This window comes from Carcharodon carcharias, chromosome 4, assembly GCF_017639515.1.
Source record: "Carcharodon carcharias isolate sCarCar2 chromosome 4, sCarCar2.pri, whole genome shotgun sequence".
NCBI lineage: Eukaryota > Metazoa > Chordata > Chondrichthyes > Lamniformes > Lamnidae > Carcharodon > Carcharodon carcharias.
Window position 1 is genome coordinate 189,169,277 of NC_054470.1, and position 26,467 is coordinate 189,195,743.

General features: G+C 48.4%; 1 protein-coding gene across 1 annotated transcript in view; it reads right to left on the reverse strand.

Annotated features, from left to right (window-relative positions):
• Nucleotides 1-18,303, reverse strand: part of LOC121277293 (G protein-coupled receptor kinase 5-like) — a 142,484-nt gene extending 124,181 nt beyond the window's left edge. Inside the window, exon 1 of the mRNA XM_041186571.1 lies at nucleotides 18,199-18,303. Coding sequence (XP_041042505.1) covers nucleotides 18,199-18,250 — 52 coding nt within the window. The 5' untranslated portion in view covers nucleotides 18,251-18,303. The remainder of the gene's footprint in view (nucleotides 1-18,198) is intronic.
• Between the last annotated feature and the right edge of the window lie 8,164 nt (nucleotides 18,304-26,467).

A 26,467-nucleotide genomic window follows, 5' to 3' on the forward strand; every position in this document is an offset into this window, starting at 1 on the left:
AACATTGTTAAAATGAGGTGCACTCACAAGAGAAAACAGACAGAGTTGTGGGGGGGTGGTGGATGTTGGGACGATGGGAAAGTGCAAGAGATTCTGTGTTAGTGTGGGGATAAACGTCAGTTGTCAAATGCAGTAAATGGACTGGAAAAGCTCCAACAAACATGAAAAGGTTAAAAAAAAGTCGTTTGATGGCATCCAGTGCCTCAGGGAACATTCTAGAGAAATCTAGAGACTTCAGCAAATCTCAAGTCAAGGGATTTAGAAAGACAGAGACAGTGTGGTATCTGCATTGTGCCTTTCATGATCTCAGGATGTCCCAAAGTGCTAATGAAGTACTTTTTGAAACGTACACACTGTTGCACTGTAGGAACTGCAGCAGGCTATCTGTTTGTGGGAGCTTGCTGTGCACCAGTGATAATGACCAACCAGATAACCTAGTTTTTTCTAAAGAGAGGGGTATTGGTTGAGGGACAAATATTGGTCCAGAACACTGAAGGACAACTCCCTTGCTCTTCTTCAAAATGGTTCCTTGGGATCTTTTACACTCATCTGAGGGGGGGGGGGGGGGGGGGGGGGGGGGGGGCGCCTTGGTTTTAACATCTCATCTAAAAGGCAACACCACCAACAGTGTAGAATGCCCTCAGTACTGCACAGGAGGGCTTGCCTGGATTATGTGCTCAAGTCTCTGGAGCGGGACTCGATCCCAAGCCCATCGTCTTCTGACTTAGATGTGAGCCACTACTAGCCATTGATAATACCTTCTGTAGGGTTGAAAAGAATGCTGAAAATGGTGCCTCCCACTGGATTTTTTTTCTGTTGACTCTCAGCATCCCAGCATTTTGGGCTATCCTAACTGTATGCAGAGTTTTACAGGAGGTGGAACATACATACCAAAATACGAATTAGGAGGAGTAGGCCAGCCAGCTCCTCTGGCCTGCTCCACCATTCAATAAGATTATAGCTAATCTTAAACGCCCTCCTCCATCCCCATCCCCTTTGTTTCTTCCTCCTCCTCCTTTTTGTTTTTTCCAATAATTTATATAGATTTTTCTATTCTTTTCCCACCTATTTCCATTATTTTTAAATATATTCCACCCATCGGTTATTTCACCCCACCCCTACTAGAGCTACCTAGCTTGTCCTGCCATCCATTCTTAATTAGCACATTCGTTTAGATAATATCACCACCTTCAACACCTCTTTGTTCTTTTGTCTGTGACATCTTTTGGTTATCTCCTCCTATCACTGCTTGCTTGTCCCAACAGTCCCCCCCACCCCTTCTTCCCCCCCTCCCCTCCTTAAACCAGCTTAAATTTCACCCCTTTCCCATTTCTACTTAGTTCTGTTGAAGGGTCATGAGGACTCGAAATGTCAACTTTGCTCTTCTCCACCGATGCTGCTAGACCTGCTGAGTTTTTCCAGGTATTTCTATTTTTGTTTTGGATTTCCAGCATCCACAGTATTTTGTTTTTATCAGCAATGTGGAGCAGGCTGCCAGGTAGAGTATTGGAAGCAATTATGGAAACATATGTGCTCCTGGGTTTTAAAAATAGTCAAGGGGTATAAAATCAAGGAAGGTATGTTGAAGCTTTATAAATCACCGGCTAGGTCTCAGCTTGAGTGCCCTGTTCAAATCTGGGTACCATGGTTTAAGGAAGATTTCAGGACCTTAAGCAGGGTGCAGAGGAGATTTTCTAGAATGATACCAGGGATGAGGGACTTCAGTTGTGTGGAGAGAGTGGAGAAATTGGGATTGTTCTCCTTGCGGCAGAGAAGAGCAAGAGAGGATTTGCCAGAGGTTTTTTTTTATATTCTTTCATGGGATACAAGCATTGCTGGCAAGGCCAGCATTTGTTGCCCATCCCTAATTGCCCTTGAACTGAGTGTCTTGAAGGCCACTTCCGAGGGCAGTTAAGCGTCAACCACACTGTTGCGGGTCTGGAGTCACGTGTAGGCTGGACCGGATAGGGATGGCAGATTTCCTTCCCTAAAGGACACCAGTGAGCCAGGTGGGTTTTTAATAACAATTGCTGATGGCTTCATGGTTGCCATTATTGAGACTAGCTTTTCAATTCCAAATTTATTTATTGAATTGAAATTTTTTTTGAACCCGGGTCCCCAGAGAATTAGCCTGGGCCTCAGAATTACTAGTCCAGTGATATTACCACGACGCCACTGCACCCCCCCCCCCCCCCCCAAGGTACTCAAAATCATGAGGGGTTTTGAGAAGGAGAAACTGGCGATTGGCCAGGGGTGGGGGGGGGTTGGTCGGGTCGGTAACCGGAGGGCACAGATTTCAGATAACTGGTAAAAGAACTAGAAGGGTGATGAGGAAAAATTCTTTTTATGCAGGTGATTATTACTATCTAGATTGCACTGTCTGAAAGGGGCAGATTCAAAAGTAACTTTCAAAAGGAGAATTGGATATGCGTTTGAAAAGAAAAATTTTCAGGCCTACAGGGGAAAGACGAGAGCAGCAAGACTCATTGGCTAGCTCTTTCAAAGAGCTGGCGGTACAGACATGATGGGCCAAATGGCCTCCTTCCATGCTGCAAGATGCTACAAATTAACAGTTCGATGCAGCGATATTGAGAGGGGAAGGGGAAGAGAACTGTGGATGCTGGATGGACAAAGACAGGCCAAAACTGTCTCCATTTTCTGATCACTGAAGTAATCGTGTGCAGTTTGCTCATCCATAACTTACAGAATAGGAAACTGAAAATGCTAAAAAAAAATGACAAAATGCAGAGCAGTAAAAGTAGAAACGGAAAAAGCATGTTAATATTCCCAGGTGAGGCTCCTCAGCAGACTGAGGGTTAACCAATCTCCCTTTCCAGGGATGGGCCCACTCTGTATCTATAGCATTTGTCTCACTTCCACTTTCCATTTAATGTCCTCTCCTTCTTACTAATATTTCTCCAAAACCACAAAGCAGCTTTGTTATCAATATCATTCACTGCTGTTTCCACTGACTACTGCTTACTAAACCATAAATGTACACAGGAGGCTGCCATTTGCCACTGTTACTGTGCTGTCTCTTTGAAAGAGCTATCCAATTAGACCCACTCTCCCACCTCACCCTTTTCCCCCATTGCCATGCAAAACTTTTCTTTTCCATTTTATATCTGATTCATCTTTTGATTTTAGCCAGGGTACTGGAGAAAACCCTTCCACCACTACCCCACTCACCAGTCTGCTTTGCAATATTGGCATGGGATCTTTCACACCCACCCAAGACAGGGATTGGGCAATGGCTTTAAAATCTCAGCCTCTAGGGAGCCAAGAAATTGGTTAACATCGAGTCTGCTGAAGGCTCTCTATCTGAAGATTATTTTTTGCACTGTTTCCTTTCTACTGTGACTATGAGTCAATGAATTGTTTAACATTACTATCACACTTCAATCTTCCCCATACTCACCACTGCCCAAACCCCTGTACAGCACCCAACCCCCACATTGTGTAGATGCAAAAGTCCATGGACCAAAATATTCTCTCATCACAGTTACTAATTTCTCTCAGCCATCATCATTTTGTTTTCAACCTCTTCTCGATCATAGTGCTTCTCGGCCGGGGTTGGGGGAGGGAGGCAGGATGACTCAACAAGGGCACGATGAGTGCAGAGGTCTACAAGACCGACAACGGCTGGTCACTGGGAGCACGGACAGAAAACACTCGAGTCTGTGTCCACTGCTCTCTCCTCTTTCAAGAGACGCCTTAAAACCCACCTCTTTGACTAAGCTTTTAGTCATCTGAGCTCATATCTCGTCACATAGCTCGGTGCCAGATATTTGTCTGCTAACACTTCTGTGGATGTTATTTGCTACATCACCGCACTATGTAGATACAAGTTGTTACTGTTGTTTCAACAAAGCACTAGGCTTGAAGGTGCCAGCTGTGGCTGAGAGAGTAGCGATTGCATCTCTGAGTCAGTGGGTCACAGGATCAAGTCCAGTGATGTAGACCACGGGATCTAGCCCAATACTTCAGTGAAGTGCTGAACACACTCACAATCAATGTCTTTCAAATGAGTCGTCACACTGGGGCCCGTCTGCTCTCACAGGTGGACGTAAAATATCTGTAGCACTACTTCAGAGAAGAGCAGGGGAGTTCTCCCTGGCATCCTGACCAATACTCATCTTTCAATCAACACTTAAAAAAAAATCTGGTCATTATTACAATGCCGCCTGTGGGATCGTGCTGTGGTACATGACAACTGTGCTTTGGCTGTAAAGTGTTTCGGACATCCCAGGGTCCTGAATGACGCTAGGGAAATAGAAATCATTTTCTGCTTGTATTTTCGGGACTAGCTCAGCGAGTAGCTCAGGCACATGATCAGGAAGATCTGAGCCCGCTCATCTCAAACAAAAGGAGGTGCCACACTTGAAGCAAATGGGGTGAAGGAGGGGAGGAAGTAAACAAATATGGACAAAGATCATTCCCCAGGCCCCACCTAGCAAGTGCACATGCTTTAGATAGGTGAAGACAGCGTAGGGCTCAATTCTAATACCCTTGCCGACAGAGGAACAAAACCAGAGAAGGTGACACTGCAGAGGAGGTCATTCTGCCCACAAAGTCTATGCTAGCTCTTTGCCAGAGAGCACCCACCCCACCCCCACCCCTGGCCTGGTCTAGCTCTGCTTAAAATATTGATCCATTATTCCATGATATGACAAAGCAATCCATACTCCTAACTTCAGTCTCAGCAAGGAGTTTAAATTGATTGGCCACTCCTTACTAACCTCCACCCCCCCACCCAGAGGCAAGTCGTTCCTGTGCACTCTGCCAAAAACTTTTAGAAATCTCTATTGAACGGCCTTTGAGTTTTATCTACTCCCATGTTAAAGAAATGGAAGTCCAGAGCCTGGGACTTCGGCAACTAACACAGCTACTAAAGGCGGATCGAAGGAAGCCAGGAATGGGCAAGTGGCCTAAATTGGAGGAACGTGATCTTCCATCTTCTTTGGAAATGTTAAAGCATAAGCTTCTCAATTTTCCATTAACCTCAAAATCAACAGCTAGGCAAGGGCTCCATCTCCAAAAGTAGCCAAAGGCATATTTTAGGACTGATGTTGGATAGGAGCACAACACACTGAAGAGCTCATAGAATGGACCACCCCAGCAGGGCTGTGGAGAAGAACTTTGGAATAATTGAAGAAGCAGAACGATGCTGTGATTCGGGGCCGGGTTGAAGGGGATGCAGGGGTGCGCAGACAGAAATCAAAACCATAGGCTCTTTCTGAATGGCTGGACGGACAAATGGGGTCCCTGTGATTCTGTACATCGACTTCCACCAAACTTTTAGGATTGAAGAGCCAGGACAGCCGAATCGAGAACCCATCCCACGGACTTTGACTTGCACCAAGTATCCAACGTAAGCACTGGATATTAAGAGTAGCAGAATCTTGTGGCAACTTGCCAGTCAGCACTGCACAAAACTAAAACAAACCAAAGTTTGAGTGGCTACTGTTCTCCATGATGAGAAAGTGGAACCATGCCAGAGCAGAACAAAAATCTGGACACTCTGTTTTACTGTACAGAGTGACACACACACGCACACACACCCAAAATCAAAGTTTTATGATCTTCAATTAACACACTTATCACACCAGTAGAAATCACGCAAAGGGCACCCAACACCTATGAAACAATCACAAGAAAAAACGTACAGCCTTTCAGGATGGCCCAAAGAGATAAACAACCACCAGTTCCACCAAATAATTCATTGCCCCAATTCTTTTGCATAAAATTTACAACAGAGAAACAGCCCATTCGGCCCAACAGGTCTATGCTCCACACAAACCTCTTCTCACTCTCACAACATTCCCTTTCTATTCCTTTTTCTCTCATTTGTCTATCTGGCTTCCCCTTATGTGCATTTATTACAAGTTTACAAAGCTTCCACTGCATCACTTTGCAGCTATACTATAACCAGAGTGAAAGCAAAGCACTGCAAGAGAGGTCTCCAAGACAGTAAATGTCAAGCCATTGCTGGTTCAGTGATAGTCACGTAGAATATGCAGCACAGAAAGATGTCATTTAGCCCCATCAGTCCATGCCCCTGTTTGTGCTCTGCACACGCCTCTTAATCTACCTCTTTCTGCAAAACCCTCTGATCCTTCTCCAGCTTAATTGCATCTATACTGCTCACTTCAACCACTTCCTGTGATAGCAAGTTCTATTTGGCACCACTCTTGGTGAGCAAAGTTTCTTCTAATGGATTCCTTGGTGATTACCTTGTATTGATGGCCTCCAGTTTTGCTCTTCACCACAAGTGGAAACATTCTGTCTCCTTTGTAGACCTTCCAATGATTAAAGATCGCTATGAGGTCACCCCTCAACCTTCACTTTGCAAGAGAAAGAGACCCATTCCTAGAGGAGACCCATCCTTTCCTTTTAGGTATAAACCTGCCTGTTCTGGTATTATCATTGTGAATCTTTGAGCACCCTCTCCAGAGTCTCTACATCTTTTTAATAACATACCAGCCAGAACTGCATACGGTCCTCCAAGTTTCACCCAACTTTAGTGTAACTCTATGTTTCACTTCTACCCCTCCAGAATTAAAGCTGAGTTATCAAATTAATTTGGACTGCAAGCTTCAGCCGACACTTGGATAAAAGAGGAAAAGTCAAGAGTTGGTAACTGCAAAGTAGGCCTCTTCACTCAGTATTGAGAAGCCACAAGAGGCACTGCTCATCTTAAGCTGGCATTCGTCCTAATGTATAGAAAAACAAAACCATCACTGTTTGAAAGGGCTGTTCCCCAACCTTTGGCTACACTTCAGTCCTTTGCTCCTGAATCTCAGTCACACAGGTGGGGAGGGAGCAGCAAGCAGGTTGGAGGACCTCCTTGTGGGGACTACTCCTGGGTGTGTTTAAGGTGACTATTCACAGTCGCAGGCAGCGCACAGTCAAGCGGCGGGGCGGGGGGGGTTTGGCTTGTCCTGACTCTCAGCCACAGCTATGTCTGCGCTACGTCCTCTGCTTATAATTGACACTTCCGTGAACAGTGGGCACCGGAGGGATTCGCATTCATCAACTACTACTGGAATCCGCATCATCATTTAATTTGATAGGCTTCCTTGAAATGATTTATGATTTAGTTTATTATTTGTGTCTCTTATAAGGGGGCATGTGCTGACTGTAAACAGATGACAATTAAGTCATCCTAACAGGCAATTAACAAAGAGTTAGAAACATGGCTGTCATGGCAACATTTGGGGGACTGCGATCAGAGAATGGCTAAATTGTGCACAATCTGGGATTCAGATAAACCAGAGACCAGAAGCTTCGTAATCTTAAAAGGGCTATTTTCAGTGAAACTAAATGAAGAATTCCACAAATCAGAAACAGATAACTGTAGACCAATCTCATCAATCTCATTTAAAATAATGACATGGATTATTAGATGAAAACTGGAAGATTTTCTGCACAATAATAACCTGTTAACAGGAGTCAACATAGCTTCACTGTGCCTCGTGTTAGTTATAATAAACGCATTTAACGGGAAGCTAGATAAGTATATGATGGGTGGCCTGGTAGAAGCCTTTAAAATAATGAAAGGGTTCGATAAGGTGGACATAGAGAGAATGTTACCACTTGTGGAGGAATCCAAAAGTAGGGATTTTTTATTTATTCATGGGATGTGGGCTTCACTGGCTGGGCCAGCATTTATTGCCCACTCCTAATTGCCTTTGAGAAGGTGGTGGTGAGCTGCCTTCTTGAACTACTGCAGTCCCATGTGGTATAGGTACAACCACAGTGCTGTTAGGGAGGGAGTCCAGGATTTGGACCCAGCGACAGTGAAGGAACAGCGATATGTTTTTAAGTCAGGATGATGAGTGGCTTGGAGGGCAACTTCCATCTGGTGGTGTCCCCATGTGTCTGCTGCCCTTGTCCTTCTAGATGGTAGTGGTCATGGGTTTGGAAGATAATCCCCAAAAAATAGGAAACTCAAAATAAACTTCTTTACCCAGGGACTGGTGAGAATGTATAACTCACTGCCACAAGGAGTGGTTGAGATAAATAGCATGGGCGCATTTAAGGGTGTATAGACATACGAGTGACGGAGAAAGGAAGGTGCTGATAGGGTTGGATGAAGTCTGGTGGGAGGAGGCTTGTGTGGAGCATGAACATCAGCATAGATCTGTTGGGCTGAATGGCCTGTTTCGGTATTGTTAATACCATGTTAACCCCCCTTGTGCTAGTAACATCACAAATGAATAGTGGTTAGCCTTTTAACATATTGTTCTTGGACTTCCAGAACGGAACTGACAAAGCTCCACACAAAAGGCTATTGGCCAAACTCAAAGCTGGAAATTCAGGATAAATCTTGGGTAGGGATAGGAAATAAGGAAACAGGAAAGCTTTAGAGTTGTCACGTCGGGTAAGTAAGGGGGGGGGGGGGACATTCGGAGTGTCTCATTGCTGCTCGCAAGATCTTGCTGTGTGCAAACTGGCTTCAATGTTTCCCTAAATTACACCAATGTGTAAAAGTGCTTTATTGATTGTAAAAAGTTTCAAGACGCCTGGAGGTTTTAAAAGGTGTTATATGAATGCAAGTGGTTTTCCTCTTTGCGTGGGCACACAGTGGGTATGGGCTGAGACCAGAACTGTTTCTAATTTACACCAATGAGTCAGAGGCAGAAAGGGTAGAATTTGCAGGCACATTCAGACTAGTGGAATTACAAGAGGCAGTTCAGAAACGACGATGCAAACAGGCAAAATTGTACGTGAGCAGGAAGAATGACAGAGGAGATTTAATATAAAGTGTAAAGTGGGACAGAAATGAAGAAAAATAGGCAAGACATATTGCAAGCCTGGCATTAGAATAATTACAGATGAAGATGAGAGAGCCTAAACTCTTGGTAGATGAATTTTTCTGAAAGAAAGGCCACTCCGACCTCATACGTGTTGATAAACTTCAGTGAGCTCCGCGCCACCCACCTCCACATCTAACCTCAGGAAGCCTCTATCATCTACCCAACAAACAACGCCATGACTTCAGGAAACATTAGCCTACAACAACAGATATCATGTGCCAGAGCGTCTAGAGAAAAAAAAAAAGTCTGAGGACCTTCAGGCCCCCTCATCTTCTCGCTGACCCCACTGCATACCCCTACTCACCACCAGACCTAAATCTGAAATATAGCCTAAGGCAAGGGGTGGGCAGGGGAACACTGGAGAGGGGGTTCACTGGATAGTCTCAAGTTAAATGGAGGCAGCTTTACAAACACTAAGCGAGTTGAGAGGCATCAAGTAGCCTGGATTACACACGGTGAATCAAACATTGCTTAGAGTGCTAAGTGACTCTGGCCACAAACGGCTCTCTGCTCAGAGAACCATCACAAAGACAAATGATCAGAGGACAACTTCTGCAGGAAGGCAGCACAGATCCCCAAAGCATTTCACAGCCAATGAAATAGTTCTGAAGTGCAGTAGCTGTTGTCATGGAAACGTGGCAATCGTGTTGCGCAGAGCAAGACCCTCACAAGCAGATTTGAGATGTGAGACCAGATTATCGGTATTTTTTTTTCCCAAAAGCGATGTTCGTTGAGGGATAAATGGTGATGAAACCTTCAGCAATAAATCCAACCAGAGTTGGTGACCCTCTCTTTGGGTAGTGCAGGCAACAAAACTTGTGGCTACTTGGGAGTTACTGAATTCTGCTCTCAAATGAGAAGTAGCTGAAAGAGAAGCAAGAATTGCCCAATGTTTCAGAACACAAATTGGCTTAGCCCAGAGGTTAGCGGAGGGAGAGCATGACAGTAGAGGCCATAAGCCGGCAGTGGCCAGCGGGGAGGGGGGTGGCAGCAGGTGGAGACCAGAGGCTGGGCAGGGGGATAGAGGGAGGGAGGCCAGATGCTGGGGAAGTTGGAGGAGAAAGGTGGTGGTGGGTGGAGGAGGGGGTGAGAGAAGAGAGGGCAGAGATGGGGGTAGAGGGTGGGGGGGTGGGAGGGGGAGAAGAGAGAAGGTGGGAGTGGGGTGTGGGAGTTGAGGAGGGGGGGGAGATAGACCAGAAGGTGGGGGTGGGGTGTGGGAGTTGAGGGGGGGGAGAGAGAAGAGGTGGGAGTGGGGTGTGGGAGTTGAGGAGGGGGGGGGAGAGAGAAGAGAAGGTGGGGGTGGGGTGTGGGAGTTGAGGGGGGGGAGAGAGAAGAGGTGGGAGTGGGGTGTGGGAGTTGAGGAGGGGGGGGAGAGAGAAGAGAAGGTGGAGGTGGGGTGTGGGAGTTGAGGAGGGGGGGAGAAGAGAGAAGGTGGGGGTGGGGTGTGGGAGTTGAGAGTGGGGGGTTGGGGGAGGGGGGGAAGATGGTGCTTTGAGATGCCCAGAGATTGTAAAAGATGATGTATAAATGCGTCTTTTTTTGAAGGATCACATTATCACAATGGCCATGGAATGTTTTGGAAAGCAGCTTGACTAACTGTTACTGACCATTATTGAAGAGGAACAATAATTATATACTCAGCAGAATTGTGACCAGGCTTAATTGGTACATTGGCACCAATCAACTTTAACCATTCAAAAACAATTCCTGTGCAAGATTCAAATCACTAGTTGAAAAATTGCCCCTAGTGACACAACCTAAAATCTTACATTTCAATCTTGTGCTACATAGAGAAAACCACTCTCTCCACATCCAACCTGACAAGTGTACAGCTGGGTGTTCACCAAAAGATACATGTGAATACCAGACAAAAATCTCCCCCACTTAATCCCCTGTTACCTGTGACTGAAACTCTCCTGGAAAAATTGCAGATTATGTCACCCAATGTTTTCACGAGTGAAGGACCACACCTAAAAGTTAACCTTTCTCTGAGATTATCAATCAACCAACTGTGCATTTCCTGTTTGATGATATAAATTTGCTTATGCAGTCAGGCACTTGTTAACAGGCAGTATTATTCAGTGAGCAGGTAGATAAATTACAGTCAAGGGATTAAATCTCAATTAGAGGCTGCATTTTCAATCTTTGTAATAATCCTGTGCGTTTATAGCCAGAATTTTATGTGGATTGGCAGATGGTGGGGATTGGGGGGAGGGGTCATAACAGGGAGCACCATTGTGGTGACGCTGTGCTCATCACCCAAACACCTCTACTGGGATTTTACCCGCAGTGGGAGATGTCTTCACCAAACGATGAAGACACTAGGTGAAACGTCACAGCCTGTGCGCTGGGCTGGTCCCTCCTGTTCGGGCACCCTGTGCCCAAAGGAGCCCCCATTCAAGCTAGTCCCCCAACCACTCTCCCCGCCATATTCTCCTCGCGTCCTCCTCCTGCCGCCCTAGCGAACCCAGCCCCTCACCTTATGTCAACTAGGCTTACCAGCCCTGGCGAAACCCCCGACTTATCTTCAAATTTAGGTCCGTGGCATCTCTTCTTCAGAGACTGCCTGCAGTACCAGCAGAGGACATCACTCCCAGTGGTGCTGCTGCGACTTGAGAGCTGCCTGCCGTTTCATTGGCCAGAAGCTCTTGGAATCAGGACTTCCTCCCCAATAGAGGCAGAGGTCCCAGTCTAAGCCGATTAATGGCCCAAGGGCCATAAAATGGCTGTGGGGTAACCCGGTCAAGAGGAAGCTAGCTTGTCCCAAACCTTTCTGCTGGGTGTTTGTACGGGGAAGGGGGAACGCGCGAGACCGCTGATTTGGTGTAAAATTGACCAATCATGTCACTCAGTCATATCATAAGCCAGTTCAAAAAGGCCCACTCACCATCATCTTCTCAGGGCAACCATGGGGACGGGCAACAAAGGCCTGTGACACCCACATCTGAGAGAATGAATAGTGGATTAAGTAATCACCTCCAGCCAGGAAGGAGGCGGTACTTCAGGTTGGCGTGAAAACAGTCAGGCACTTCATCCTACTATGGTCAGTGGGCCTCACCTCATCACTGAGTCAGCGCAAACCACAAACCTTCTGGAGAGTTGCATAGAGTTCACCCAGCAGAAACAGGGACAACTGGTCTACGCTAGTGTTTTTGTTCCACATGAGTCTCCTCCTAACCATAGTTCATCTAAGCCAATCAGCACATCCAGTTGTTCCTTTTGCCCTCAGCGACATATCTACCTTCCCCTTAATTGCAGCTATACTATTCACCTTGACTACACCCAGTGGCAGCGAATCCCACATTCTCACCATGCTCTGGGTACAAGTTATGTCCTGAATTTTTTGTTGGGTTTAATCTTAGCGATTACCTTGGTTTTGCATTCCCCCACAAATGGAAACATCTTCTCTAAGACTACCCTCATGAACTCCTTCGTAATTTTAAAAAAGAGCTCTAATAGGTCTCCCAAAGCGTCTAAAAAAACAATTAGTCTGTCCTCTTTACAGAGATTCTGACCAACGGACTGTGTAGGTCCAGTATTTGCTGTATTTAATACCAGTCGTTAACAGTTGAGATGACAGTGCCCTTGTTCGATGCACATTCACATACAGTAATCGGACAGACAGGCAAACAGATCAGTGAATGAAAACCTATGCGATTTCACAAAATGAAGGATGGCACAAAAGCCCCAGGCACAAACTGGGATAAGTCCTTCTCTACTGACTAAAATGCTCTCACACTTAGCCCCAAGTTTAATCCCATTGATGAACAGAATGCTTCCCCAGGCAGTAGCAAAGGAAATTCTGAACTCTTTTCTGTAAACTGCAATTGATGTTACACTGATTGTTAATCTTAAAAACTAAGATTGCTAGATTATTATCCAAAGATATTAAAGGGATATGGGGTCAAAGGCAGGTACATGGAGTTGAGTTACATTTCAGCCATGATCTCATTCAATGGTGGAGGTGCTGAATGGCCTACTCTGGATCCTACGTTCTGAGACCCAGAAGATCCCGAGTTCAGCCCCAGATTCATTTTGTTGGCTGATCTTAGCAAGGGCCAGTTATTAGAGAGCTGCAATTAGCCTCTCAGCCTCTGGTGAAGATGTGGACATTTTTTTTTAAAAACCAGACGTATTCCTCCTGATCATGAAGTACAGTGATTGCTGTATAATCAGCTGTGATGTCCCTGCTACCAGCCTAGTCAAGTGTCCTGCCAACACTCACCACCAGGGGCATGAATGATAGGTAAGGTACGAGAATCCAGGAAACCGTGCCCCAGTGCAGAACCAACTGTTCCAGGGGAGGGAGCATCGGAGGGAAGGCAACTGACAGAATAAAAAAAGAATGAGCTTGTAATTATGTAGCACCTCTCACAGCCTCAGGGGGGTTCCAAAGCAATTTACAACCAATCAAATTCTTACTGTACAGGAAAAGACCATTCAGCCCATTGCATCTATGTCAGCTCTTTAAAAGAGAGTTATCCCATTAGCCCAATTCTCTAGCTATTTTCCCATGACCGTGCAAATCTCTGCCCTTCAAGTACTTATTCAATTCCCTTTAGGAACTTACTATTGAATCTGTTTCTACTACCACTATAATGCAGGACTGTCAAATGTAGTCACTGCTGTAATTAATGTCAGGAACGTTGCAGTGAACTGCAGACAGCAAGAGAAAATAAATGTTCATCTCCTTTAGCGATGTTGATTGGTTGGGAGCGGGGGTGGGGGAGATGAAGATTGGCCAGCCCACCAAGGACCAACTCCCCTGCTCTTTTTTTTTTTTTCGAAACAGTGGCCATGGGACCTTTAACACCCACTTGAGGGAACAGACATGGTTCAACAGGCTTGGTTTAAAATATCGCATCTAAAAGACAGCACCTGCAACAGTGCAGTGCTCCATCAGTACTGCACTGGGAGTGTCAGCCTGGCCCCTGGAGCAGGGCTCAAACCCAGCCATCTGACTCAGAAAAAAAGAGTACAATCAGCTGAGCTACATCTGGCACCCAAAAGGTGAAATAAACTGAGACTTATGGACTCTAGCATTAGACTCTGGACTGTGCTGGAAACATTGATTAGGGTCGATTATGTACCATCTCTCTCTCTAGTCTCTTGGCTACATTAGTAATGACTCAAACAATTCCACCTCATTTGCAAAGAAAGGGAAGAGGGAGGATCCTCACCTGAGGCATTTTTGGGGGGGGGGGGGGGGGGGGGGTGGTGGTGGAGGATGAACCAGGAATTCAAATACTCACTATAGAAAAACCAAGCAGCACCAGGATTGTACAGCTATGGGTCAGGGGTGAGAAATTCTACCTGAACCAGGGTTAATCGAAGGCCCATATTGAGCTAATGGGGAGGTAAGCAGGAGATACCAGGCACAAGTGCCCACCTGGAAAGAGGAATGGGCGCATCAGGAGGGGCAATTAAGCAGAGGTTTATAAACAAGTGTCCAGCCAGGGGGAAGGAACACAAAGGGTGTTAAATATCTTTTGGGCGGTAACAAAGGGATCAACAGCTGAAACCCACATCCCATCGAGGGGCAGCGACAACAGAAACAGAGCCCGAGGGGGGGAGAGAGAGAGCAGTCCCCAAACCAGCTGGGAGTTTGCCTTGGCCCAAACAGGATGGAAGTGGCCGGGGGGGGGGATGGTGGGGGTGGCAGGGTGGGTGGGGGGAAGGGGGTGGGGGGGCAAAGGGGAGGGGGTGGTGCTGGGGGGGTTGTTTGGTGGGGTGGGGGGGGGGGGAGGAAACACCAAGAGATTCGGTCACTGCCTCACCCTCCTCAACAGCGGCTTGAAGTGGGGGTGTGTGGGAGGCAGAGAGAGGGGGGTGGGGGAGGAGTGGGAGACAGAGAGAGAGGGGGGAGAGAGGGGAGGGGGGGAGAGAGGGGAGGAGTGGGAGAGAGGGGAGGGGGGGAGAGAGGGGAGGGGGGGAGAGAGGGGAGGAGTGGGAGAGAGGGGAGGGGGGGAGAGAGGGGAGGGGGGGAGAGAGGGGAGGGGGGGAGAGAGGGGAGGGGGGGAGAGAGGGGAGGGGGGGAGAGAGGGGAGGGGGGGGAGAGAGGGGAGGGGGGGAGAGAGGGGAGGGGGGGGAGAGAGACAGAGAGGGGAGGGGGGGGAGAGGGAGGGGGAGAGAGACAGAGAGGGGAGGGGGGGGAGAGACAGAGAGGGGAGGGGGGGGGAGAGACAGAGAGGGGAGGGGGGGGGGAGAGACAGAGAGGGGAGGGGGGGGAGAGACAGAGAGGGGAGGGGGGGGAGAGACAGAGAGGGGAGGGGGGGGAGAGACAGAGAGGGGAGGGGGGGGAGAGACAGAGAGGGGAGGGGGGGGAGAGACAGAGAGGGGAGGGGGGGGAGAGACAGAGAGGGGGGAGAGACAGAGAGGGGGGAGAGACAGAGAGGGGGGAGAGACAGAGAGGGGGGGAGAGACAGAGAGGGGGGAGAGACAGAGAGGGGGGAGAGACAGAGAGGGGGAGAGACCGAGAGGGGGAGAGACCGAGAGGGGGAGAGACCGAGAGGGGGAGAGACCGAGAGGGGGAGAGACCGAGAGGGGGAGAGACCGAGAGGGGGAGAGACCGAGAGGGGGAGAGACCGAGAGGGGGAGAGACGGAGAGGGGGAGAGACGGAGAGGGGGAGAGACGGAGAGGGGGGAGAGACAGAGAGGGGGGAGAGACAGAGAGGGGGGAGAGACAGAGAGGGGGGAGAGACAGAGAGGGGGGAGAGACAGAGAGGGGGGAGAGACAGAGAGGGGGGAGAGACAGAGAGGGGGGAGAGACAGAGAGGGGGGAGAGACAGAGAGGGGGGAGAGACAGAGAGGGGGGAGAGACAGAGAGGGGGGAGAGACAGAGAGGGGGGAGAGACAGAGAGGGGGGAGAGACAGAGAGGGGGGAGAGACAGAGAGGGGGGAGAGACAGAGAGGGGGGAGAGACAGAGAGGGGGGAGAGACAGAGAGGGGGGAGAGACAGAGAGGGGGGAGAGACAGAGAGGGGGGAGAGACAGAGAGGGGGGAGAGACAGAGAGGGGGGAGAGACAGAGAGGGGGGAGAGACAGAGAGGGGGGAGAGACAGAGAGGGGGGAGAGACAGAGAGGGGGGAGAGACAGAGAGGGGGGAGAGACAGAGAGGGGGGAGAGAGGGGAGGGGGGAGAGAGGGGAGGGGGGAGAGAGGGGAGGGGGGAGAGAGGGGAGGGGGGAGAGAGGGGAGGGGGGGAGAGAGGGGAGGGGGGGAGAGAGGGGAGGGGGGGAGAGAGGGGAGGGGGGGAGAGAGGGGAGGGGGGGAGAGAGGGGAGGGGGGGAGAGAGGGGAGGGGGGGGAGAGAGGGGAGGGGGGGGAGAGAGGGGAGGGGGGGGAGAGAGGGGAGGGGGGGGAGAGAGGGGAGGGGGGGGGAGAGACAGAGAGGGGAGGGGGGGAGAGACAGAGAGGGGAGGGGGGGAGAGACAGAGAGGGGAGGGGGGGGGAGAGACAGAGAGGGGAGGGGGGGGGAGAGACAGAGAGGGGAGGGGGGGGGAGAGACAGAGAAGGGAGGGGGGGGGGAGAGACAGAGAGGGGAGGGGGGGGAGAGACAGAGAGGGGAGGGGGGGGAGAGACAGAGAAGGGAGGGGGGGGGAGAGACAGAGAAGGGAGGGGGGGGGGAGAGACAGAGAAGGGAGGGGGGGGGAGAGACAGAGAAGGGAGGGGGGGGGGAGAGACAGAGAAGGGAGGGGGGGGGAGAGACAGAGAAGGGAGGGGGGGGGAGAGACAGAGAGGGGAGGGGGGGGGGAGAGACAGAGAGGGGAGGGGGGGGGAGAGACAGAGAAGGGAGGGGGGGGGAGAGACAGAGAAGGGAGGGGGGGGGAGAGACAGAGAGGGGAGGGGGGGGAGAGACAGAGAGGGGAGGGGGGGGGAGACAGAGAGGGGGAGGGGGGGGAGAGACAGAGAGGGGAAGGGGGGGAGAGACAGAGAGGGGAGGGGGGGAGGGGGGGGAGAGACAGAGAGGGGGGGGGGGAGAGACAGAGAGGGGAGGGGGGGGAGAGACAGAGAGGGGAGGGGGGGGAGAGACAGAGAGGGGAGGGGGGGGAGAGACAGAGAGGGGAGGGGGGGGAGAGACAGAGAGGGGAGGGGAGGGGAGAGACAGAGAGGGGAGGGAGGGGAGAGACAGAGAGGGGAGGGGGGGGAGAGACAGAGAGGGGAGGCGGGGGAGACAGAGAGGGGAGGCGGGGGAGACAGAGAGGGGAGGGGGGGAGACAGAGAGGGGAGGGGGGGAGACAGAGAGGGGAGGGGGGGGAGAGACAGAGAGGGGAGGGGGGGGGGAGAGACAGAGAGGGGAGGGGGGGGGAGAGACAGAGAGGGGAGGGGGGGGAGAGACAGAGAGGGAGGGGGGGGAGAGACAGGGGGGGGGAGAGACAGAGGGGCGGGGGAGAGACAGAGGGGGGGGGGAGAGACAGAGGGGGGGGGGGAGAGAGACAGAGGGGGGGGGGGAGAGACAGAGGGGGGGGGGAGAGACAGAGGGGGGGGGGGAGAGACAGAGGGGGGGGGGAGAGACGGGGAGGGGGGGGAGAGACGGGGAGGGGAGGGGGGGGAGAGACAGAGAGGGGAGGGGGGGGAGAGACAGAGAGGGGAGGGGGGGGAGAGACAGAGAGGGGAGGGGGGAGAGACAGAGTGGGAGGGGGAGAGAGAGAGGGGGGGGGGAGAGACAGAGGGGGGGGGCAGAGACAGAGGGGGGCGGGGAGAGACAGAGGGCGAGGGGGAGAGACAGAGGGCGAGGGGGAGAGACAGAGGGCGAGGGGGAGAGACAGAGGGCGGGGGGGAGAGACAGAGGGGGGGGGGGAGAGACAGAGGGGGGGGGGAGTGACAGAGGGGGGGGGGAGAGACAGAGGGGGGGGGGGAGAGACAGAGGGGGGGGGGAGAGACAGAGGGGGGGGGGAGAGACAGAGGGGAGGGGGGGGAGAGACAGAGAGGGGAGGGGGGGGAGAGACAGAGGGGAGGGGGGGGGAGAGACAGAGAGGGGAGGGGGGGGAGAGACAGAGAGGGGAGGGGGGGGGAGAGACAGAGAGGGGAGGGGGGGGAGAGACAGAGAGGGGAGGGGGGGGGAGAGACAGAGAGGGGAGGGGGGGGGGAGAGACAGAGAGGGGGGGGGGGAGAGACAGAGAGGGGAGGGGGGGGGAGAGACAGAGAGGGGAGGGGGGGGAGAGACAGAGAGGGGGGGGGGGGGAGGGGGTGTGCTCGGAGCCGGCTCCGTGAGGCCCAGACCCCAGGGAGAGGAGAGGGAAAGGCGGCTCCCGGTAGCCCGGGCCCCGGCTGGCTGGGAGAGAGCCTCCGGGCCCCGGACTCCCGAAGCGCTCACAATGTATCCCCGGCCATTGTTCTCGGCTACAATGTTGCCGCTCTTTGTTACTCGGCTGCTTTTTACCTTCTCTGGCTTTCAGGAGCACCGTGTTCGCTACAATGTTTTCCAGCTCCATCCGTGCGGCCCCGTTGCCCTCACACCCAATCTCTCCGTGTGTGTGAGGGAGTGTGTCAGCTCCAACCCTCACACACGCTCATTGGTGCTGCTACTATCAAAAACACTCCCCCTCATTGCCTCACTCACCAATACTCTGCTGATACATATATATATATATATATATGTATATATAAAATATATATCCGAATGTGTGTTTTTATGAACATATAGGAACTTGAGAAGGCCATTCAGCCCTTTCAAGTCTGCCCTTTCTTATCCTAGCCCACTCTGCTCTCAAGGCTGACATTCCATTCACCTTTTTGATTTTTTTTTCCCTTTACGAAGGGGGGTGTTTTTGTTTATTATTATTTTAATTCTCATTTTAGTGAGCGGTGTACACCAACCTTCTAAATCTCTTTGGGGAAACCAAAGTAGACTTTTGGCGGATTGGTCATGTCACTGCATTAGTAACGCGGAGGCCCAGGCTCCTGTTCTTGGCGGGGGGAGGGGGAGGTGGGGGGGGGTTGGGGGAAATGTGGGTTTACAATCCCACCCAGGTAGCTGCTGTGGGGAGCTGGAATTAAGTTAGTGTATCTGGAACTGACAGCTAGTTTCAGTGATGGTCACCACGAAACTATCGTCGTTTGTTAAAAGCCCGTCTGGTTCACTAATGCCTTTCAGGGATGGAAATCTGCCATCCTTACCTGGTCTGGTCAGCATGTGACTCCAGATACACAGCAATGTGGTTGACTCTTATCAGCCCTCCGAAATGGCCTCGCAGGCCAGTCGGTTCAATGGCAATTAGGTTTAGGGAACAAATGCTGGCCTTGCCTGCAATGCCCACATAACCGTGAAAGTATAAAAAAAAACTTGCATTTATATAGCTGTTTTTCACCACCACAAAGCACTTTGCAGCCAATGAAGTACTTTTTGAAGTGGAGTCACTAAAAAAATGCAGTGGCCAGTTTGTACACAGCAAAACTCCCACAAACAGCAATGTGTCAATGACACCCCACTGTTCCTAGCACTGTTTAAATAATACTCAGATCTATCCTTATTTTGATCCTAAATGATGACCTCATACTTACCTGAGTTGAAATCTGTCTGTCACCATTTTGCCCACTCGCTTAGTCTATCAATATCTCTTTGTAATTTTATGCTCCCAGCTACACTACTTACTATGTCACCAATCTTTGTGTCATCAGCAAACTTGGTTAAATGGCTCTCTATTGTGTTATGTAAGTCATTAGTAAATATAATGCAGATCCTTGTGGGGCAGCACCTGTTTCTTCCTTCCAATTCAAGTACATCCCCATTATCCCTACTCTTCATCTTCCATCACTTAACCAATCACCTCATCGGTAAATTGGTTAACCCTTGTATGATGAAGATGTGTATTTATTGGAGGTCAAGTTTCTCTACATCACAGCAATGACAATCCTTCACAGAGCACTTAATTGGCTGTCAGCACTTTGGGACATTCTAAAATTATGAAAGGCACAATATAAGGGCAGGTCTTTCTTTTCTCTTCATGTATAGTAGTTTTAACACTATTGAAGATCTTCAGGCTTGGTGTCGTTCTCAGCCTACCCGCAGGCAGTGGGCACGAGGAGGGGGCAGGGGTCTTGGTGGTGGAACTTGCATGGTGTTGAAGAACTCATGACATTCACGTTAAGTTTGTTATTCAATAGTTTGAACCTGTTCTCCACTGCCACCCAACTTGTGCAACATATCAACAACAACAACAATAATCATGGGTGATTTTAATCTACACATAAACTGGAAAAATCAAATTGGCAGTAGAAGCCTGGATAAGGAGTTCTTAGAATGCCTTTGCAATTGTTTCTTAGAGCAGCATGTTCTAGAACCAACCAGAGAGCAGGTTATATCAGACTTGGTATTGTGTAACGTGACAGGATTAATTAATGACCTCAGAGTAAAGGCACCCCTAGGTAGCAGCGACCACAATATGATTGAATTTTGCATCCAGTTTGAAAGGGAGAAGAGTGGGTCAAAGACTAGTATCTTAAACTTAAATAAGGACAATTATGTGGGGATGAAAGCTGAGCTAGCTGAAGTGAACTGGGAAACTAGGCTAGAGGAAAGATCAATAGAGAAGCAATGGCAGACGTTTAAGGGGATATTTCAGAGTATTCAGAATAAGTACATTCCTACTATAAAGAAAAATTCTAAGGGGAGGACCCATGTTTAACTAGGGATGTTAAGGAAAGCATCAAACATAAGGAAAAAATATACAACTCCACAAAGATGAGTGGGAGGACAGATGTTTGGACAGAATATAAAGTATGACAGAGAATGACTAAAAGGTTAATCAGGAGTGAGAAATTAAAGTATGAGAGGAAGCTAGCTAGAAATGTAAACACAGGTAGCAAAAGTTTCGACAGGTATTTAAAAAGGAAAAGAGTAAGTAAGTGAGAGTTAGTCCTCTAGAGAATGACAGAGGGGAGTTAATTGTAAATAATATGGAAATGGCGGAAGAAATGAACAAATATTTTGCTTCTGTCTTCACAATAGAGGATACAAAAAAACATTCCAGTAATAGCTGCAAATCAGGAGGTGAAAGGGAGAGAGGAACTTGGTGGAATTGAAATCACTAGGGAAACAGTATTGAACAAATTGATGGAGCTGCAGGTTGGGCAAGACTCCGGGACCTGATGGATTACATCCTAGGGTCTTAAAAGAGGTGGCTAATGAGGTAGTCAATGCACTGGTGTTAATTTTTTAAAATTCGCTAGATTCTGGAAAGATTCCATCAGATTGGAAAGTAGCAAATATAACCCCTCTATTCAAGAAAAGAGGGAGGCAGAAAACAGGAAACTATAGGCCGGTTAGCTTGACATCTGTTGTGGGAAAGTTATGAAAATTGATCACTAAGGAGGTTATAGCTGGGCACTTAGAAGTGCTCAAGTCAATAGGGAAGAGTCAGCATGGTTTTGTGAAAGGCAAATCATATTTAACCAATTTATTGGAGATTTTTGAAGGAGAACCATGCATAGTGGATAAAGGAGAACCTGTAAATGTACTGTACTTGGATCTCCCGAAGGCATTTGATAAGGTGCCACATCAAAGATTATTCCAGAAGATAAAAGCGCATGGTGTAGGGGGTAACATATTAGCATGGATAGAAGATTGGCTGGCTGGCAGAAAGTAGAGAGTTGGCATAAATGGGTCTTTTTCTGATTGGCAGGATGTGATGAGTGGAGTCCCACAGGGATCTGTACTGGGGCCTCAACTTTTTACAAATTACATCAATGACTTAGGTGAGGGGAATGAAGACATGGTAGCTAAATATGCAGATGACACAAAGATAGGTAGGAAAGTATGTTGCGAAGAGGACATGAGGAGGTTGCAGATGGATATAAATAGATTGAGTGAGTGGGCAAAGGTCTGGCAAATGGAGTTTAATGTGGGAAAATGTGAAGTTGTTCACTATAGCAAGAAGAACCAAAAAGCAGAGTACTACCTAAATGCAGAATAGCTGCATAATTCTGAGGTGCAAAGGGATCTAGATGTTCCAGTACATGAATCACAAAAAGTTAGTAAGCAGGTACAGCAAGTAATTAAGAAAGCTAATGGAATGTTATCCTTTATTACGTGATGGGATTGAACATAAAAGTAAGGATGTTATACTTCAGTTATACAGGGCATTGGTGAGACTGCACCTTGGTCTCCTTATTTAAGGAAGGATGTAAATGCTTTGGAGGTGGGTTGTCTTATGAGGAAAGGTTGGACTTGTTTCTGCTGGAGTTCAGAAGAGTGAGGGGTGATTTGATTGAAGTATACAAGACCCTGAATGGCCTTAACAAAGTGGACATCGAAAGGATGTCTCCTCTTGTGTGTGAGTCCAGAACTAGACTGTTTTAAAATTAGAGGTCACACTTTTAGGACAGAGATGAGGAGAATTTTTTTCTCTCAGAGGGTTGTGCAGCTTTGGAATTCTCTGCCTCAGAAGGTGGTGGAGGCGGAGTCATTGAATATGTTTAAGGCAGAGGTAGATAGATTCTTGTTAGCCAAGGAAATCAAAGGTTATTGGGTTTAGATGGGAATGTGGAAATCGAAACACATGGAGATCAGCCATGATCTTATTAAATGGTGCAGCAGGCTCGAGGGGCTGAATGGTCTACTCCTGTTCCTATTTCTTATGTTCTTATGTTCTAACAACTTATATTTATACAGCACATTTAATGAAATGAAACATCCCAAGGTGCTTCACAGGAACATTATAAAAGGAAGTGTGACACTGGGCCACGTAAGAAATCTTTAGATCAGATGACCAAAAGCTAGGGTAAAGAGTTAAGTTTTAAGGAGTGTCTTAAAAGAGGAAAGTGAGGTAGAGAAATGAAGAGGTGTCGGGAGGGAATTCCAGAGCTTAGGGCCTAGACAACTGAAGGCACAGCCACCAATGGTGGAGCAATTAAAATCCAGGACAGAATTAGAAGAGCACAGATATCACTGAGGGTTGTGGGGCTAGAAGAGACTGCAGAGCTAGGGAGGGCTGAGACCATGGAGGGATTGAAAACATGGATGAGAATTTTAAAATTAAGATTCTGCTTGACCAGGAGTTAATGTAAGTCAGCAAGCACAGGGGTGATAGGGGAATGGGTTTGAGTTAAGAAACGGGCAGCAGAGTTTTGAATAACCTCAAATTTACAGAGATTGGAATGTGGGAGGCCAGCCAGGAGTGTGTTGGAATTGTTCAGTCTAGAGGTAACAAACATGAGGGTCTCAGCAGCAGCAGCATGTCTTAAAATAATGTTCCAGATGTACCTGTTTAGTGCCTCACAACTTCGATAAGGTCACTTCCTGGCGACCTCTTTTTCACATAGAAAATCTGGAAACTCTTTGGCTTTCCCACATACCTCTATTTTAAAACTCTCATCCTTGTTTTCAAATTGCCTTCATGGCCTTGTCCCTCCCTCGCTCTGTAATCTCCTTGAGCTCTACAGCCCTCTGAGATCTCTGCACTCCTCAAACTCTGGCCTCTTACTCAACCCCTATCTCTTTCACTCCATCATTGGCGGCTGTGAGTTCAGTTGCCTGGGCCTTTAAGCTCTGGAATACCCTCCCTACAACTGTCTGCCTCTCTACCTGTCTTTCCCCCTTTTAAGACACTCCTTAAAATCTACTTCTTTGACCAAGCTTTTAGCCATCTTCCCTAATATTGCCTTACATGATTCAATGTCAATGCTCCTGTGACGCTCCTTTGGACAGTTTATTATGTTAAAGGCACTATATAAATGCAAGTTTTTGTTGGTGAAAGGCACTGTAGAAAGGCAAGTTAATTTTTTTTCCTTCTGTGGGTTGATGCTTCACATGGGAAATCAGTGATCCTGTTAGGCTGGTTTGTAAGAACAAGGGGTGGAAGAGAATATTATCTGCAAACAAGACATTTTATAAAATTTATGCACAACCTGCACAATTTTGTCATTTGGTTTATGACTTTCGGTTTCTTTCTTCCTGCTGTGATGAGGTGTTTGGTGATGTAATCATGCTGCTGTATTAAAGAAAGATAAACTTGTAGCCCCATGATCCAGGTTAAGACTCCAGTTCAGTACTGAGTAAGTGCTGCACTGTCAGGGGTTTTAGAAGAGATATTAAACCAAGGCTCCTCTAAACCGACTGCCCTCTCAGGTGGTTGTAAAAAAATCCCATGGCCACTGTTTCAACGACGAGCAGGGGAGCTCTCCCCGGCTAACATTTACCCTTCAACCAGCGTCTCAAAACAGATCATCTAACTATTATTGCGTTGCTATTTGTGAGAGCTGTCAGCCGCGTTTCCTTCATTGCACTACAAAAGTAGTTCATTGGCTATAAAGCCTGAAATTGGGAAAGGTGCTAGAGAAATGTAAGTCTTTATTTCATTCTTTCAAAATCTGGCAATCGGTGTTTGAATCAGGACAACTCAGGTGAACGTTAAACACTGTCTTGCCAGCATTGTCCGCATCTCCAGAATTTTTAAAAAAAACTTTATTAATTTATTTCCTGTGTCAGTTTCTTCAACCTCACCTCCCTTGACAGCACTGACCTCTTGCTTGTTCATCCGTTGGTTATCCAACACCCTCTGTACCTCATCCAAGTAGCCAATATTCATGCCTGATCCTGTACAGTAGAACTTGCTAACACAAGGAATAACTTGGGGCGAACAGTGTAGGTGTATTTAGGAGGATGATAGATAAACACATGGACAGAAGGGAATAGGATATGCCGATGGGGTGAGTTGAAGTAGAGGTAGCATGAACCAGTTGAAACGAATGGCCACTCTCTGTGATGTAAATTCTAGATAACTCTTTGTAGTTAGGAAATGACTATATTACCAGATGGCTGTCCAAGAATGGAGAGGCCAATTATCGCAGATTTTTTCAGCTTGCCTTGCTGGGTTGTAATATTACCATAGTGGCTACATTAATTGAGTACATTATTGGCTATAAAGAGCTCTGGAATGTCCTAAGATTTTGCAAAGCGAGGTAGAGATGCAAGTTTTACTTTCTTTTCCTTTACTAAATGTCTCAGCCGAACCCGCACTCATTCCCTGCTGATGTCCGTGCATGTGACAGGGGTCAGTCAGGAGATGGAACGCCAGCTGAAATTTTCTGCTCCAAGCAAGAAGCCCACCTGACTAGGCTTAACATAACTGCACACAGACTGGAGTCGAATTCACCGTCCTCGTGGGGCTGTCAATTCTGATCAGACTTATTCCGGGAGGTTTGATCTCAGGACCTTTCACCCCCAATATTCCCTCCCCCAACACTCCCGCTATTATCATCAACATGCCCATTCTCGCCATTCCTCTCCTTACCCCAGCTAATTAGGAAGTCAATTGCAGTTAGTCAGCACTTGCTGATTAATCCTGAGTGTGCTAATTTAGACAAATTTCACAAATTTAGGTCAGACTGCAATGTGGCTCACTTTGCACTTGCCAGCAGCTACATATATTCATATGCAGGGACTGTCCTCTGCAGGCAAAAGGAACATGTCCAGGCATTGCGTGTTCTTTGAATTAAACAAAAGTGTGGGGGACAAAGTTCCCTGGTGCCTTCTCCATGGCAACGCCTTGACCAATCAGTGTCAACTTGCCAACTAATCAGAACCTCTTCAAAAGCAGCATGAATTGTTGCTTGCTTTGAAATTTGGCATTCTTGCATCTGTCCTGATGAGCGCAAGATGAAACGTTTTGACAGCCTGTCTCTTTTTTTCAGCAATAATCAAGTTCTGTACTACCAAGTGACTATAAGCCAATAATCGTTTTGTTATCTAATTGGATGCATCTTGACTGACAGTCAAACAACCTTTATTTTTACTGGAGTTCAAAGGAAGTTAAAACTGCTCCTATTATTTTTCTGTCAAGGGACTGTTTGCAGCAGTGTCCTGAGGATTGGTTCTTAATTCCTGGAGCATCATGGGCTATCACGGACGGCTGGTGATGCTCTGGTCCATGTGGCACAGCGAACTCACTAGAGGCAATTTTCCAAAGTCATGCCTCTGGTGAAGGAAACCTCTTCTGCCCAGGGAAACTGCTTGGAAACCATGGCCTGAATTAATGTCCTGGGAAATCCAATTGGAAAAAAATTACCCCAGAAGTCATCAGGAAGATAATTATAATGTTTGGGAAGATGCCAAGGGAACTTATTGACATCACCGGTGGATAACAGCGTTTGTTTCGATAGAAAGGAGAGAAACCCATTCAAAATGAGAAGCGTTTCTTCATAAGATGTTCTCTCCAACAAAAGATGCTTGTCTAAGTCAGATGGCCAGCTGAGACTTCCTTTAGCTTGTTGCTATTTGTTTTACATTCTATTCTTAAAGGAGAATATGTATATTTGCATATGTATACATGTGTGCCTCTGGGCAGAATTTTCCATTCCGGGACCAAGTATCGTGATGAGGGTGGGAACAGGGATTGTTTCTTGCCATGAAGGCCGGTGGGGGAGAGGGGGGGAGTGGGGGAAGTGGGGGAGAGGGGGGGAGTGGGGGAAGTTGGGGGGGGGGGGGGGGGCGGGGGGGGGGGTGGGGGGGGTGGAATTTATGCTGTAATCATGTGATGCTCGCCTAATTAATCAGGTAGTCGGAGGCTTCCCAACGCTTTGTGTGGCGGAGCGGGCTGTATGATCCACGGTCCATCATCATATCCGGGCACCATATTAGAAAGGTGCCCGGACATCAACTTACCCATCGTTGAAGGAGAAGATCCACCTCCTGGAAGCTCCTGAAGATGGGA